The following is an 18,879-nucleotide window of genomic DNA, read 5'->3' on the forward strand; positions in this document are numbered from 1 at the left end:
ATTTTTTACCCTGTGCACAATTTGAGGCTGAGATAACCACTGTTATCTAAATAAGGTAAACAAAATACCGAAAATCGGGAGGTACCAAAACATGGACCCATGTTGACAGTTTTTCGTGGAGACATTTTGTGATCAAAAGGAAGCTCAACTGTCAAATATCAGGTACTTCGGTTGAAAATTGTAGCTAAAATCCCCAAAATACCGAAAATCGGGATATACCGTTATATGGGGGCTATACCAAAACATAGACCTATATTGACAGTTTTTGCTGGTGATGTTTTGGGACCACTGGAAATCTCAAACGTCACATTACAGGTATTTCGGTTAAAAATTATAGCTACAATCCTCTAAATACCGAAATATCGGGAGGCACTGTTACATGGGGGCTATACCAAAACATAGACCTATGTTGACGGTTTTTGGGGGAAATGTTTTGTGACCACTGGGAACCCCAAACGTGAAATTACAAGTAGTTTGGTCAAAAAATGTAACTAAAATCCTCAAACTACCGAAAATCGGGAGATACCGTCATATGTGGGCTATACCAAAACGTGGGCCGATATGGCCCATTTTCGAACTTGACCTGACTATGGACAAAATATACTCGGATGCAAAAATATAGCGCTCTGGCTCAATTATTGCGAACGCCAGAATTTTAGAATTTTATACTGATCAAGAATATACATATATACTTTACATGGTCCTAAATGATTAGTTCGATGTCTTACAAACAGAAAAACAAACTTAATATATCCGCCATACTATGGTGGAGGGTATAAAAACGGGTTTATTGGATTCAATTGTGGCCGACATTTGCTAAAAAACGAACCAAAAACGGGCATTGTGCCAGAAATAATTAAGACGTGCGTGAACGGATAATATAAGATCGCCATATGTTATATACCGTGAGATAGAGGCATTCCTGCCCATTTCTTACACTAACTAACATTTTATATTGCATGAATACCTGGCCTGCATGGATACCTGGATCTCGTTAGATCCACCACAATTTGAAAATTGCTCAAAAAAAGGCTCTTGTCGATTTGCGCAAAAAAAAATTGTGAATAAATACGAATACGATGAATCTTGGATCAATGCGTATGAGCCCGAAGCAAAACAGTAATCAACCATGTGGGTCTTCGAGCTAAATCCATCGAAAGTTGTTCATGGAAAAAACACTTCGAAGCAAATTATCGCCTGTTTCTTCTGCAAAAAACGTAAGCCGATAGCTTTAGTTGCTAGTGCTTTTTTTAAATATAATTTTATTGTAATTTGTAATTATAATAAATTTTTCAATAAATAAATAAAAAATAAAATTCTGCAAAACTGACCCTGTGGCGATTATACGGCTTGAGCAACGTAGGACGGTGAGTTCTTAGTGGCACACTACAATTTGTTTGCCAGAAGTCTTCTGAGAAATTCGAAAAACGAACTAGAAGGTGATATTTTGTACTAGAGAAAACGAATCATTATGTATCATGACAATACGAGCTCTCACACATCAATTCAAACTTGAATTAATGGGTCATCCGCCGTACAGCCCTGACTTGGCACCCAATGACTTCATTTGATTACCGAGCATCAAGAACGATTTTCGTCACAAGAAGATGCTGCTGAACCGTTAATAAACCATGTTTTAAAGGTGTCTCAATCGGAATTAAAAAAGTGCTTCAACAATTGGTTTGGTTGTGTGTACTGGTGTTTATTGGTCCACTTCTTCCAGTACCGCCCCACCACAAGTTTAAAAATGTTCGCTAAAATGGTACATCTGATTTCGTGCACATTTCGTATCTCGTAATATTTTGTCCAAAAGTTGTTTAAGTTCGAAAATGGGCCATATCGATCCACCCCTTTGAGTACCTCCCTCACAAAAGCTCAACATTTTTTACTCAAGAAGTATGTACTTGCCCCTGAAAAAAACGTTTACCGTCATAATTGAGGCAGCGAATGCAAGTTGCTTCAACAAAAATCAAAGTGATTCGACAGCAGGCATTAAAGTGAACTTATCCGAAATTGTGTGTGGGAGGCACCCGAAGGAGTGGACAAATATAGTTCATATTCGATCCTAATCTATATCTGGTATATAAATTAGGATGTGTAAAATATGGACCAAATCGGTCACTCCCATCAAGAGTTATCGTACGCACAATTTTCCGAACATTTTTGAACTTTTGTGGGGGAGGTAACTGAAGGACTGGAACGATATAGCTTATCTTCGAACTTAAACTAAGTATGTTCAAAATATTACGAAGGCCACATTTTGGAAAGAATCGGCAGATCCGTTCGGTAGTTACCTTACGCTCCTACCACTACACACAGCGTCATAGAGGCTTTCAGGCTATTTTCTCAGGAAGTATGGACTTGCCCCTGATGAAACTTGTACCGTTGTATATGGGACAGTGAATACTCGTACAAGTTGTCACAACAAAAATTAAAGCTATTCGAGAGAAGGTCCTAAACTGAACATTTCCGAAATTTTGTGTGGGAGGTACCCGAAGGAGTGGACCAATTGAATCTATATTGGAACCTCATCTAAGTCTGGCAGAAATTTCACGATGTGCAATGTATCGTGCGCACAAATTTTCCGAACATTTGTGGGGGAGGTACGGGAAGCCGTCGACCGATATATCCCATCTTAGAACTTAAACTAACTTTGGGCAAATTATTACGAAAGCCAAATTTTGGACCTGTTCGGTTATTCCGTTCGAGAGTTATCGTGCGCACCAAACAACAGACAGACCGACGGACGGACATTGCTAAATCGACTCCAAATTGTCTGAAACTGAAACCAAACATTATTGGGGTCTAAAACCATTAATTCTATGAGGCACATTTTGCCCGTATGAAAGTGTATATACATACCCTCGTTAGCATAAATGCTGAGGGTATAAATATATTTTTGTCGACAAGTTCATACGTCCAAAAAGGATCACACAGTTCTGAAAACCCCCAAAATACATAATGTTTGGGTAAAAGGATTTTGATTGTGTAGCCGGTAGTCAATCTGTCCATATAAGAAAATTTTAATTCACATAGGCTGGGAGTATATCTTTGCCGGTAAAGCCGAATGATACTTTGCTACTTGTTATTTTGCAAGTGCATCCGTCAGTTCGTAAACTGCACCTTCTTTATTAAGGGTCCTAACATTTCAGGTGCAGATCATAGCCCTTTTCGGGGCCCATCAACTTTAGAAGTGTTTGTTTTCCCTTTGTTTATGTTTTCAGAGTAGGATGTTTTTTAGGGTTGAGTTAATAAGACCTGGTCCAACCCACGTCGTTCTTGTCGTTCTTATGAGTGAAAGCGTGACACTTGTTAGCACACTACTTTAACGGGTGTTAAAGATAGTTTCACTTTAACGGGTGTTAAAGATAGTTTCAGTGCCCACTTGAAATCAATTTGCCATGTTAAAGCTGGACAAAACAGTTCCATGGTATATTACATCTCGTACGTCACCACATAATTTCTAAATGTTGGCTTAATTGTAGTTTAAGATAAGTCCGAAAATCATTATAATTTTTTCCAACGGTGGTCCTGTTTGCAATGATAGAAATTGTTCATTGACAAGTCCATTTCTCTCCAAAAATAGATCGAAAGCTTTGACAAATTCTATTGTGACCAACTAAAATGGCTTGTGGACACGATAACTTTCGAAAGCAGTGACTCCAAAACTCGATCTAACTTCCAAGATGCCGTTCCATTCCTTCAGATATCTCTTAAATCAGCAAATATGCACGAAATCCAAGATTTTACTGCAGTTAGTTTTTTTAGTTTCTATTACAACAATATATGGGTGACGTAGGGTATGGAAGATACCAAGGAACGGTACTGCCCGGTTTTAACATGGCAAAGCCCAGGATTTATCTTGGTTCCTCTTTCATCTCAAGTGGACACTGACCTCCCCGTGGTGTCACCTGGGGAACTGCCTTTAACACCCGTTAAAGGTAGTGAGCTAACATGTGTCTCGAGTTCACCCATAAAAACGTTAAAAACTTGGGTTTGGGCGTCGGTTTCGTAACCCTCCCCTAGAAAAAACAGCCTACTATGTAAAAACGAATTAAAAGAAGAAAGAACCCCTCTAAAGTTGACGAACCCCGCAAACGTTTTAAAGACCATAATCTGCGAATCTTCACCTGGAATGTCCGCACTCTTTATAGAGAAGGTGTAGTCTTCGCATTGGCAGACGTACTTGAAAAGTACAAGGCCGATATTACTGCCATACAGGAATTGCGATGGATTGGGAAAGGCGTCACAACAACACTTAAAGGTGACGCACTGTATTATAGCTGTCATGACGTAAAGGATGAGTTTGGTTGCGGATTTGTAGTTAATCGGAGACTAAAACATCTGGTATCCAGCTTCACCCCAGTGAATGAAAGACTTGCTGCAATTAGAATTAAAGCTAAATTCTTCAACATCAGCTTTATTTACGCTCATGCCCCCACTGAAGAAAAGGACGAACAGACCAATCATATATTTTACGAGCGCTTAGAAGAAACATATGACCGTTGGCCTGCCCATGACATTAAAATCATTCTAGGCGATTTTAATGCCAAAATTGGAAAGGAGAATATCTTTGGCCCAAAGTCGGGAAATTCAGTCTCCACAGTGAAACATCTGACAATGGTATGAGGCTGATAGACTTTGCAGCTGCAAAAAACATGGTAGTTAGCAGTACCAGATTTAATCATCTCGATATTCATAAGGGCACCTGGCTGTCTCCAGATCAAAGAACAAGTAATCAAATTGATAGATGGAAGACATTCATCCAGCGTGTTGGATGTACGATCGTTCCGAGGCGCAAACATTGATTCGGACCACTACCTTGTTGCAGTACAGGTACGTACCCGTCTAAACGTAGCAAATAAAGCACAAACAGACACAACGCGGAAGTTGGACATCGATAGGCTGCAAACACAACAGATAGCCACAGTATATTCCCGATAACATAACAACACAATGGCAAAATATTGCCCACTCCATGCAAACAGCCGTAAAATCCATACTTGGATACCAGAGACCACAAAGGAATTCATGGTATGACCAGGAGTGTCGTGCGGCATAAACAGCTACCTTACAATCAGAAGCAACGCGTAGCGCACGAAAGAGATATCGGGAGAAAAGGAGAGAAAAGAAATGTCTTTTCCGCAAGAAAAAGAGAGAAATGGAAAAGCGGGAGTGTGAAAAAAATCGAGATGTACATGTGCCACAATGAAGTGCGAAAATTCTACCAAGAGTGAAACATTAAACAGATGACTTTGGTACAGGCGCATCCTCCTGTAGAGACCAGCAAGGTAATCTGGTAACTGATGCAGATAGCGTGCTCAGAATATGGAAGGAACATTTCTCCAATCTGCTGGTATCCAATAGTAGCGAAGACGATGATACCACAGGTATCGAATGTATACCGCCCGGGCAAGATGAGGTAAAAACAGCAATCAACCGGCTGAAGACTAATAAAGCAGCAGGAGCCGATGGCTTACCAGCCGAGCTGTTTAAAACCGGAGGCTAAGCGCTGATAAGGTGTATGCATCAGCTAGTTAGCACCATCTGGCAGGAAGAACGCGTACCCGACGATTGGAACCTGAGCATCCTGTGTCCCGTCCACAACAAAGGAGATAAGACTGTTTGCTCCAACTATAGCGGCATAAGTCTTCTCCCTATTGCCTATAAGATAGTGTCAGGGATATTGTGCGAACGACTAAAGCCAATGGTCAACGAGATAATTGGACCATACCAATGTGGCTTTAGACCTGGCAAGTCCACCATTGAGCAGATATTTACATTGCGGCAAATCCTGGAGAAGACCCAAGAGATGCAGATCGATGGGTACCTATTCAAGCAGAAAAGGCAGTGCTTGGTGTGTTTGAGAGGAAAATTCTTCGAAAGATCCGATTGCGTTGGCGGTGAATATCGTATGAACCAAGAGCTATATCAGCTATACAAAGGCATGAATATAGTTAAACGTATCGAGATGCAACGATTGCGTTGGCTAGACCATATCATAAGAATGAGCGATGATGAACCCGCTAAAAAGGCGTATGAATACATTCCACATGGCGGTGCATGCAGAATCGGCAGGCTTAAGCTTCTATGGAGCATACAAGTGGATGAAGAAATGAAAAGGCGCGGTATTCCAGAAAGCGAAGCGAAAAACAGAGAGAATTGGAGATCTTTTCTTAGTTCGGTCTATGGAACAAATGTTCTGTAATGGGCCAGCTAAGTAAGTGACAGTTTTTAGCATAAACGTACTCAGGGCAGCTTGTCATACGTGCTTGTGCTGTGTTGTTTACAGTGACTTGAAAAAAATCACTTTGCAGAAAAAATGAAATTTACTTGTGAACATTTTCGTCCGATCATTTTTCACAAATTTCGACGTGGATAATCGCGGCAAGAGTGCATCGATCAAATTAAATCTTTGTATGTTTGATAAAGGGCCATCCTATACGAAGGTCTTGAGGGTCGCTCAAAATCGGCCGTTGTGCCAGAAAAAAAATTAAGCCGTGCGTGAACAGATAATGCAAGATCGCCATGTTATATACCGTGAGATAGAGGCATCCTTGGGCATTTCTTCCACTGACCAACATTTGATATTGCATGAACACCTGGCCGCAAAAATGGTTTATTCTCGTTAGATCCAGAAAAATTGGACATTCGCTCAGAAAGAGGCTCTTGTGGATTGGTGCAAAGAAATAGTGAATAAAAACGATCGTTGTGCCCGAAACAAAGCGGGAATCGACCGTTTAGGTCTTCGAAAGCGAGCCAAATCCAACGAAAGTTGTTCATGTAAGAAGCACTTCGAAGCAAATGGTCGCCTGACCATATGGCGACAATACCGCTTCAGAAATGTAGGACGGTTAATTCTGAGTGGTACACTACAATTAGTTTGCCAGAAGTCTCCTGAGAAATTCGAAAAACGAACAAGAGAAGACGAATTATTCTGCATCATGACAATGCGAGTTCTCACACATCGATTCAAACAAGCGCCAGTTTATGGGTCATCCGCCGTACAGCCCTGACTGGGGATTCAATAACGTTATTTGATTCCAGCATATCAAGGAAAAAGATGTGGTCAACGATTTTCGTAGCCAGAAGATGCAGTAAAAGCGTTCAAAAACCACGTTTTGGATGTGTCTAAATCGGAGTGGAAAAAGGGATTCAACAATTGGTTTGAGCGCATGAAAATGCGTATAAGTCATGCTGGAGACTAGTAGAGTTGGGCAATATCGTTCAATTGAACGATCTGGATCACTATCTCGTCCAATAGACACCGGTAATTTCTTTGGCAAAACTGCGTATGCGATGTTACTCATTCGTCTTTGAATTATGACAGTGATCCGGATCGTTCAATTGAACGAGATTGCCCAAATCTAGAGACTACTTAAGAAAACGGTGAAATTTGATGGTAAATATTCTCGCTTTCATTGTTAGGTCAGATAGTTATCGTTCAGCCCTCGTAACAACAAAAGTCGGTAAAATTAGAACAAAAAGTACCAATAAAAGTTGACTAAACTATTGGTATCGGTAGAAATTAGCGACAACTTTATTTTGGTTGTTAACTTTCCAAAAATGTCATTAATTACTTACTAATGAGTTACAGAATTCCACTACAGATTTCAAGCATCTTTAACGTCACCACTCAAATTCCATAACTAAATTCAAACAATTTTTGACGAATATATTCCTTACATTTAGAGCTCGAGATGTTGAGAATTAAGGCTATTTAGGGTCTATTCCAAATAGTTCATCCGTATTGATACATTTTTGCAATCACACTAATTTTATTTAATAAACATCACTAGATTTCTCAACAGAATTAATTTTCTGTTCCCTGACATTCAACTGCTGTTTTTTATCGCATGTGGGTGAGGAAATCAAAACACATTCACAAAAAATAAAAACATTTATATTTCTCGCACAATTCATTCGCTGCTGTCTGCAACCCACCACTCTCAGAAAGCCTTGATAAGAACCCTGTCATAGTCCGTCCCCATATCATGGCAAAGCAAAAGTGTGAATAAAAAAACGCTTCAACTAGTTTTGGCATTTCAATTTTAGTCTCGCTTAAGATGTCGATTGCAAAGCATTTCTTTTCACTGGAATTGAAATGAACGAAAATTACGGATAAAGTGTTCGTTGTGTTCGCTGAACTTTCAATTTGGTATAACAAGCAAAAAGAGTGCAAGTTTGATGAAGTGAAAAAGGAAATCAAAATAGGAGGACAACAATTGAAATGTGCTGCGAAAAAAAGGTTTCAGACAAACGCTGTGTTTGATTGATTGGTGCTAAATAAGAATAACATTGTGTTAAAAAGCCACTAGGAAAACAACTGCATGATACATACATATGTGCAGTTTTGTCTATGTCTATTAGATTTGTACAAGATGAGATGGTTATCCAAAATCATTATAAGTTACCAAAAGTGTTATTGAAAACTGTTATCTCACTTATTCAAGTTTTGATAATTATTGTTTGTTCCACTTCTGAGTTGAACTAAAGGATCGACAATTTTTGGCCCATGAAAACTGTCGAGATAAACCACACACCTGCTAATTATGCCACGTGCTTAGCGGTCGATTAACTGGCACTACAGGAATATTATTTTTGGATGCCGCCGTGGTGCAATGGTATGCCCAAAAATACCTCTCAGTATAATGTGGAGTATTTCGGCCTTTTAAAACTTTTCTACATGAGGTGTCTTAAGACATGCCGTTCGGACTCAGCGATAAAAAAATAGGTCCCATATCAATGAGCTAATATGAATCTGGGTGCACTCATTGATATTAGAGAAGTCTTCCTTGTCTCTTCTGCGATGTCTGTGGGAACAATTGTATAGGATTTATTATTTATCTCGAATCAGACTTACAAATGTTTTTATGTTGTCTAAGCGAAATACTTGGATGTTTTGGGATGTGTTGTTGTATGTACATCATAAATTGTATATTCATAACTATCATATGAATAACCACCTCCGGCAATGTATCAAAAGATCACACCATTAAGGGGTTATGTCCACTTACAAATTTTACCAAATCGACAATTTTTTTATTGGCTCATTTTAAAGTAGAGGTAAAATAGAATACTTGCTTACTTACTTAGTTGGCCCATTACAGAACATTTGTTCCATAGACCGAACTAAGAAAAGATCTCCATTCCTCTCTGTTTTTTGCTTGACTTTTTGGAATACCGCGCCTTTCCATTTCTTCATCCACTTGTATGCTCCATCTAAGCTTAGGCCTGCCGATCCTGCCTGCACCGCCATGTGGCATGTATTCATACGCCTTTTTAGCGGGTTCATCATCGCTCATTCTCATGATATGGCCTAGCCAACGCAATCGTTGCATCTCGATACGTTTAACTATATTCATATCTTTGTATAGCTTATATAGCTCGTGGTTCATACGACGTCGATATTCACCGTCAACGAAGTCGGCCCGTAGATCTTTCGAAGAATTTTCCTCTCAAACACACCAAGCACTGCCTTATCTGCTTGCGCAAGTACCCATGCTACGGAGTCATACATTAGCACGGGTAGTATCAGCGTTTTGTATAGTGTTATTTTTGTTTGACGATATGTGGCTTTGTTTTTAAATTGCTTGCTTAGACCATAGTAGCATCTGTTGGCCAATACAATTCTTCTTCTTATTTCACACCTGATGTTGTTTGTTGTGTTTATGGCAGTGCCGAGGTAGACGAAGTCTTTAACTACCTCAAAATTGTAGGTACCAACTTCCACAGTTGGTCCGAGCTCTATGGACGCTTTGCGCGTCGACACCATCAATTTGGTCTTTTCGCCGTTTACCGCCAGACCCACTTTCGCAGATTCTGCTTCGACCTTCCTAAAGGTATCAGTTACTTCCTTTACTGATCGTCCCATGATGTCTACGTCATCAGCATAGGCAAGTAACATGTGGCTATTGGTGTAAATTGTGCCATTTCTTTTTACATTTGCATCTCGTATTACCTTTTCCAGCAAAATGTTGAATAGGTCACACGAAAGGCTGTCTCCTTGTCTGAAACCTCTTTTGGTACAAAATTCTTCGGAGAGGTTCTTTCCAATTTTAACTAAGGACCTAGTATCAGTTAAAGTCATCTTACAAAGCCGGATGAGCTCTGCGGGGATACCAAATTCAGACATTGCGTGGAATACCTTTGATCGGAGGGGACTGTCGAATGCTGCTTTATAATCGACAAAAAGGTGAAATGTGTCGATCTGCATCTCTTGGGTCTTCTCTAGGATTTGCCGCAGGGTAAATATCTGGTCAATGGTGGACTTGCCAGGTCTAAAGCCACATTGGTATGGTCCAATTATTTCATTGACCATTGGCTTTAGTCGTTCGCACAATATCCCTGATACTATCTTATAGGCAATAGGGAGAAGACTTATGCCCCTATAGTTGGAGCATACAGTCTTATCTCCTTTCTTGTGGACGGGACATAGGATGCTCAGGTTCCAATCGTCGGGTACGCGTTCTTTCTGCCAGATGGTGCTAACTAGCTGATGCATACACCTTATCAGCGCGTCGCCTCCGGTTTTAAACAGCTCGGCTGGTAAGCCATCGGCTCCTGCTGCTTTATTATTCTTCAGCCGGTTGATTGCTGTTTTTACCTCATCTTGGCCGGGCGGTATACATTCTATACCATCTTCTGGGATTGGATCTGTGGTATCATCGTCTTCGCTACTATTGGATACCAGCAGATTGGAGAAATGTTCCTTCCATATCCTGAGAACGCTATCTGTATCTGTTACCAGATTACCTTGCTGGTCTCTACAGGAGGATGTGCCTGTACCAAAGCCATCTGTTTGATGTTTCACTCTTTGGTAGAATTTTCGGACTTCATTCTGGCTCCTGTACATCTCGATTTTTTCACACTCCCGCTTTTCCATTTCTATCTTTTTCTTGCGGAAAAGACGTTTATCTTCTCTCCTTTTCTCCCGATATCTCTCTCGTTCGCTACGCGTTGATACTGATTGTAAAGTAGCTCTATATGCCGCATTTTTATTTTCGGTAGCAGCACGACACTCCTGGTCATACCATGAATTCCTTTGTGGAGGTCTCTGGAATCTAAGTATGGATTTTGCGGCTGTTTGCATGGAGTGGGCAATATGTTGCCATTGTGCTGTTATGTTATCGGAACAAGGAGTGCTCGCGCGAAGCAATTGGGCTAGTTGAGTGGAATATGCTGTGGCTATCTGTTGTGTTTGCAGCCTATCGATGTCCAACTTCCGCGTTGTGTCTGTTCGTGCTTTATTTGCAACGTTTAGACGGGTACGTACCTTTGCTGCAACAAGGTAGTGGTCCGAATCAATGTTTGCGCCTCGGAACGATCGTACATCCAACACGCTGGATGAATGTCTTCCATCTATCACAACATGATCAATTTGATTACTTGTTCTGTGATCTGGAGACAGCCAGGTGCCCTTATGAATATCGAGATGATTAAATCTGGTACTGCTAACTACCACGTTTTTTGCAGCTGCAAAGTCTATCAGCCTCTTACCATTGTCAGATGTTTCACTGTGGAGACTGAATTTCCCGACTGTTGGGCCAAAGATATTCTCCTTTCCAATTTTGGCATTAAAATCGCCTAGAATGATTTTAATGTCATGGGCAGAGCAACGGTCATATGTTTCTTCTAAGCGCTCGTAAAATATATCTTTGGTCTGTTCGTCCTTTTCTTCAGTGGTAGCATGAGCGCAAATAAAGCTGATGTTGAAGAATTTAGCTTTTATTCGAATTGCAGCAAGTCTTTCATTCACTGGGGTGAAGCTGGATACAAGATGTTTTAGTCTCCGACTAACTACGAATCCGCAACCAAACTCATGCTTTACGTCATGGCAGCTATAATACAGTGCGTCACCTTTAGGTGTTGTTGTGACGCATTTCCCAATCCATCGTATTTGCTGTATGGCAGTAATATCGGCATTGTATTTTCTAGTACGTCTGCCAATGCGAAGACTGCACCTTCTCTATAAAGAGTGCGAAACGTTTGCGGGGTTCGTCAACTTTAGAGGGGTTTGTTTTTCTTTTCTTTCGTTTTTTCATAGTAGGCTTTTTTTTAACGTTCTTAGTTGAACGCGCAGCACATGTTAGCTCACTACCTTTAACGGGTGTTAAAGGCAGTTCCCCAGGTGACACCACGGGGAGGTCAGTGCCCACTTGAGATGAAAGAGGGACCAAGATAAATCCTGGCCTTTGCCATGTTAAAGCCGGTCAAAACCGTTGCTTGGTATCATTCATCCCCTACGTCACACGGTAAAATAGAATATGTTGCAAAAAATTAGCTGAGCTATGTGATTTGTAAGTAACATCGAAGTTTGAAACGCGGTTTTCTCAAAATGGCATTTTGGAATGCGGTGCCCATTGTAGCTCGAAAACGGAGGATCCGATCTTCATATGGTTTTGTGGGATTAATATACATATAGAAAGCTTGTAAATAAGAGAGAGAGAGACTTTAAAAAAAAATTTGACGGATTTACGACTTTGACAGTTCCCATTTTTTTTAAAAATGAATATTTTTAATTCCGCTTTTCTTAAGTGCAAGATTATTACGTTCTTAATGATCCGACAGAAACATATGCTGATCAGTTTATTCGTTATCGAGCTACAGTGAGCACCGCAAACTGCTTTTGTAAAAACAGCGTTTCGTAGGCGGCCATTTGTCGGAACATTGTGCAAATTTTTCAACAAAAAAAAATTCGAATAGTAGCTCAATGTGTGATCTATCAGATGAAAACAAAATCTTCTGAAAAATTTGGTAGCTTTCTTGTAAAAAATTCATGAAAATTTTAATTTTTCGTGCTCAATAAGTGGTCATAACCCCTTAATGATCTGTATGTTTACACCTCGTTTAGCATCAAACGTAACTCTCGAACGGAGTAATGGAATTGGTTCATAATTTGTACATCGTAATATTATCCAAATTTAGATCATATTTTAGGCCTGTTCTGGGATTTTTATCAAAGGCAGTTCCTGATTACAGGGGCACAATACTTTCGTGGACAGGTCCATACTTCATGAGATAAACGCTCAAAAACCCTAAAGACAATGGATCCACCAAAACTGCCTGCCTATAATGATAACTCTCGAATTGGGTACGCCATCCGGTACCCACCTTTTACATTGTAATATTTTGTTCAAAGTTACATTAAGTGGGAAGATCTTTTTCATCGGTCCATCTGCTTTCCCTACAAAATTCCAAAAAAAATTTGAGATTAACTGCAGTTTAAGGCCACGTCACAGATCGTCTTGAATTTTTTAATTTTGGCCCTAATTAATCCGATATAGTTTTTTATTTGGGAAGGCCATGTTTCTTTCCCAATGTATGGGTCTAAAATTTCCCAACAGATATCAACCTTAAAACAAAATGTTTTTTGTAAAGAGAAATATGGAAAATAAGATTTTATCCGCATAGCCGCTATTTGATATGTCAGTCGAGCATTTGAGGCCAATGTCTCCATTACCTCACACGCAAAATGTTCAAAATTTCACTTACATGCAAATTAAGATTAAGTCGGCTGCATACAACAGGTATTGTAATTGTGAGAAGTCCATACTTCCCCGGATATTTGGCCGAAATGTGCAAAAAAACCTACTCAAATGGTGTTATTGTAGTCTGCAAATCATGCAGTAATCGGTTAAGTAGAACCGAGTCTAACCCGTTTTTAAATTTGGTTTTAAATAACCGGCGTACCGGATCCGCCGCCAATGAAAATCATACATTTCAGTAATCAGCGCAACAAAGCCTACCTTTTGAAAAACTACAAAAAAATCGGAGAGTTATCGTTGGGGTCCTTTCCGTTAGGCTTTCGATTACATCGATGCTCTTGAACCAACCTTAAATGAAAGGAGCGTACATCTGGAACGTTTTTGCGGATTCTGAAACTCTAATGTTCCTAGATGAGAAAAACCGAAAAAACAAAAAAACCTTAGCCTAACCAGCTAACGAAACGATCGTCACATAGCGGTTGATGTGTGTGTAGGGCTTCGCTAGATATCAATTTTTCAATGTAATCTCCTTAGGTCATAAAGCTCGACTAATTAAATTATTTAAAAATCTCACAAATAATGGCCTTCGCCCCTAAAAAGGCAAAAACTTAAAAATAAAAAAATCGCCGGTGCGTTTTTTGTTACGTTTTCAAGATAACGCTGAAGCCCGCAAGTCCTATCAAAATCGGATTAGAGAAAATATTGTAGCTGTAAAAATTCTCTACAAAATTGACCTTTATGATATCTTCGTAGGTTTTACCATTTTTGAGATGTAGAAGTTCAAATTGGGACAATTCACCGAATGTATCGCCTCTATATAAAACAATGTCATGACTGCTATTTCCCAACTTAAACTTATATATCTCAAAAATGGTACAACCTAGGAAAAATTACGAAAGTCAATCGTGTAGAGAATTTGCACAGCTGTAAGATTTTCTCTAGTCACAATTCGATAAGACTTACCGTTTTTTCTTGTTTTTGGATTGTTCTTATCTACGAACATTGCTGTTTCAGAATCCGCAAAAACATTCCAGGTGTAAGCGATCTTTAGTTAAAGGTAGTTAAGGCGCACCTTACACGACATTGTTTTATAGGGAGGCGATACAGTCAGTTTATTGTCCCAATTTGAACTTCTATACCTCAAAAATGGTAAAACCTACAGAAATATCATAAAGGTCAATCTGGTAGAGAATTTTCACAGCTACAATATTTTCTCTAATCTGATTTCGATAGGACTTGCGGTTTCCAAGCAAAATCGTGAAAACCTACAAAACCCTTAAAAATGTGAACTTTAATCGCGATTTATTTATAAATCGCTCCGGCGATTTTTTTTTTTGTTTTTTGATTTTTCTCATCTATGAACGTTGTAGTTTCAGAATCCGCAAAAACTTCCCAGGTGTAAGCTCCTTTCATTTAAAGTTGGTTCAAGAGCACCGTGACATATGTGGGTTAAATGGACTATTTTTGCATAAAATAACTCTAACATGGAATAACTCCACTAAACACGCTCCGATTTTATTGGATTTTTTAAAAGATATGTATAATTTCGCTCTTCAAGGAACCATATATTTTTTCGGGGGACAGACCCGGTTACTCCGGTTATTTTAGCCGTTCACCTAAATATGTGGGCATTTCCTTTATAAGTGCATATAAATGATGTGTTTTATAGAACCGCTATATATCTAGAATGGTTCCTTCTAGGTAAATATTATAAAGACCAGACTTGTGGAGAATTTTTCTGTCAACAATATTTGCTCTAGTCACCTTCAGATTTTCAAGAAAAAAATCTGAAAAACTAAAAAATCCTTCAATTTTGACCTTTGACCCCAAATAACTGTTTTTGCACGCAAGGGATTGATGGTGGTGACCATAGCTCTCAGGTTCATGGGAATTTTTGCTATTTCAATGTCTTCATTGAATTGAATTGGATGGACTAAAATATAACAAAGCAATTTGCTAACCGATTTTAAAAATATCTGGATTGTTTTGCAAAATAATGGTCGATCCTTCTAAAGGAAGGGAAAAATAGAAATCCGTTGTGACAAAAATAGATTATGCCTATTTAAAGGTGAAAATCTAAGAAACCCTGTTTCTTCGTCTTCCACGGACATCAACAAAACCGAATAGGTTCATCAAACCCCTGCATACTTTTAATCTAACACAGCCTATATTGACGATCTACCAAAGTTTATAAAAACTTAAGGTTTCTAAAAACAAATAAAAATAAGGAACACAAAATAGAGAAGAAAATTAACTCAATTTGAAACTAAATTTTGACATCTTAATAAGCTCGATACATTTTTTTTTTGTTTCCTAACAAAAGAAAGTTTTACAAATGTTTTACAGCAAGCAAAAGAAAAAAGGAAATAAATCGAAATATAAAGCAACAAAAACTTAAAAAGGAAAAAAGTTCAACTGGTTCCGGAAACATATCCAAAGAGTAGAAGTGTAAAGAGCAAAGTGGACTATGTCATTGTGAAACCCGGAAACTAAGAAGAACAACAAATCTACAAAATGATGAAGAAAATGTCAGCATTTATGATCTTAACAATTGTGGTAAGTTGCAGATTTAAAAGTTTATTCCATTGTATATATTCCTTATTTTTTTAAGAAACTACCAACTACCCTTATCCGTTCATCAAAAAACAAAATACATGCACACTATCCATTATTCATAAGAAGGGGAAGAACGAAGGGAAAACATTTGTAGGCGAAATAAGATAAATGAATATGTCTAGCTAATGGTTTCCACTTGAAATAACCAACAACTGACCCTATTGCAGACGGACAGACAGACATTATTTAAACGAAACGGAAATGTTTATATTTATATAAATGTGTGGCTGTTCAATTTCTTTCTTTTCCGGTAGTTGCTAGTCTACAATCGCACAATCGCACACTCGCACTTCATAACCCTGAATTTCGAATATCTTGTTTTTTTGCTTTGTATTTGTTTTATAGTTGCCAATAAATTTTATTTGATGTTGGTGCTGTTGTTGTTTTCCCATGTTAAGTTTTGATAGAATTCCATCGCCCCCTTCATGACATTCAAATGTTCAACACCAACAAAAATACATGATGTTTGGATACTTTAAAAGTGAGAAAATGATTATTTAAAGGGACCACTATCATTATTTATTTGTGAATGTATATTGGGATTATAAACAAACAAAAAACACCCCAGTACAATGTCCTTATAATAAGAAGGTATATTACACTGGTCAACAGGACTTTTGTTTCAACCGAAGTTGCAGTTGTTTCTAGATGAAATCGGCGAGTTATTTTCAAATCCGGTCCCGGTTTTTCTCCATCAGCTCTTGTTTTTGAGATATAGCTCAAAATCGGTTTTTACGAGTTTAACCCAGACTTTCGTTATTTTCGGATACAAACGCTCGATACAAATCGTTTTTGAAATAGTTATGGTGAGTATATATCAAAAATATAGAAAATATACGACGGACCTTGTAAAAATTGCATTTTTTGAGTTCTTTAAGCTGTAATTACGTCATCGGGAGAAGTCATAGGATCTTCATATGGTACTCCGGATATGCTTAGGGTGTCTCCTATATAATCCAGTATTCAAATGTATAATATAAAGTTCATAGCCCCCATGATTCGGCCATAACCTAAAAATCACCATGAAGACTGCGAAAGGGAAATAATTTACCAGTGATATCATTACCACATAAGCCATTTACTTTTCAATGGCAGTCTTCATGATGATTTTTAGGTTATGGTCGAATCATGGGCGGTATGAACTTTATATTATATATTTGAATACTGGACTATATAGTAGACACCCTAAGCATATCCGCATTGCCATATGAAGATCCTATAACATCCCCCGATGACGTAATTATAGCTTAAAGTACTCAAAATAAGCAATTTTTACAAGGTCCGTCGTATATTTTCTATATTTTTTTGATATATACTCACCATAACTATTTCAAAAACGATTTGTATCGAGCGTACAACATCTCCTTAATATATTAATGTCGAAAACCCCACAAAAAATATTTGTTTGTATCCGAAAATAACGAAAGTCTGGGTTAAACTGATGGAGAAAAACCGGCACCGGATTTGAAAATAACTCGCCGATTTCATCTAGAAACAACTGCAACTTCGTCTGAAACATTCAACTTTTTCAATTTTGTTGAGCAGTGTTATTTTTACTATTCTAATAATTAATAAAAATTATTTTTTGAATCCACATTTGCTATATATAGCATTTCCAAATTAAATGAAACCTTTTCCAAATTGAATGAAACTTTTTCCAAATTGAATAAAACCTTTTCCAAATTAAATGAAACCTTTTCCAAATTAAATGAAACCTTTTCCAAATCAAATCAAACCTTTTCCAAAACAAATGAAACCTTTTCCAAATTGAATGAAACCTTTATTTTTATTGAAAGAAAAAGCCAGAATATTTTGAAAAAGAAAGAAATAAAAAATCAATGGGGTATCAACAATTTTTTACTTAAATTATAATCATAAGTAATGACCTAAAAGTGCAACTCGCTGCATGCTTTGCTTCCTTGAACATAAACTTTTTATAATTTTTGGGCATCAATTAAGGTTATAGCGTAATAATGCTAAAGAGAGAATTAAGTTTTAAAAATTGCTAATATATAATAACAGGGACTAATTGTATTACCTAATGAAGTGGTTCACGATTTGCTGCTTGTGGAATTTTCACCGGACATTCTCATTACATAATTGGAGCAGTCCTGTTTATTGAGATGTTGGTTGCTATGCTCAATCACGTCAACGATATTACGATCTATTGTCTGATCGCTTAATACCACTCTGGTACACAATTTTATTTTTGAAAATGCCATTACCATTGGGTTCAACATTGCTGAATATGGCATTAAAATTACACCGGTTTAATTCTATCGTTATGTGTATTCGTTTACTTATTAAGTTATTGCACAAAAATTATCCTAAAAAATAACTTTCAAAAACAAAATTGTGTGCCAGAATCGTACTACGCGATCGGACAATAGATCGTGATACCGTTGACGTGATTGAGCATTGTATCGAACAGCTCAAACAACAGACCATGATTACAAAATCGATTAGTTGTCAACCAGGGTCGTACCTAACATTTTCTGAGCGACATTTTTGAAGAACATTTCGAAGCTAAAAACGTCATCATGTGGTACTTTTATAGCGGTTCATAAAATAAGTGACGAAAAGGACATTGAAGGAAGCAAGTTAGAAGGTCGAAATGCTCTACGAAAATAATCCTCATTCGATCTGACTGAAGACAAGTAATTTCATAAATAAGCTAAAACAACTGTTAACAAGGATATAACGTTAATTTCCGATGCCTTATATGGGCTTCAGCAGAAACTTAATCACGCGATAACTCGGAATTTCGACTCACGGC

At 38.2% G+C, this 18,879-nt stretch overlaps 1 protein-coding gene across 7 annotated transcripts in view; it reads left to right on the forward strand.

Annotated features, from left to right (window-relative positions):
- Positions 1-7,945: 7,945 nt before the first annotated feature.
- Positions 7,946-18,879, forward strand: part of LOC141386523 (angiotensin-converting enzyme-like) — a 43,201-nt gene continuing 32,267 nt past the window's right edge. Inside the window, exons 1-2 of one of the 7 annotated variants that reach the window (XM_073955132.1) lie at positions 7,946-8,158; positions 15,834-16,043. In XM_073955132.1, the coding sequence (XP_073811233.1) occupies positions 16,002-16,043 (42 nt within the window). In that variant the 5' untranslated portion in view covers positions 7,946-8,158; positions 15,834-16,001. Of the gene's footprint in view, positions 8,280-15,810; positions 16,044-18,879 lie in introns of all 7 variants that reach the window. The other 6 variants (XM_073955128.1, XM_073955129.1, XM_073955131.1 and 3 more) reach the window with 6 other exon arrangements.

The sequence above is a fragment of the Musca autumnalis genome, unplaced genomic scaffold (assembly GCF_047663935.1).
Source record: "Musca autumnalis isolate F117 unplaced genomic scaffold, ASM4766393v1 scaffold_5, whole genome shotgun sequence".
Classification (NCBI taxonomy): Eukaryota; Metazoa; Arthropoda; class Insecta; order Diptera; family Muscidae; genus Musca; species Musca autumnalis.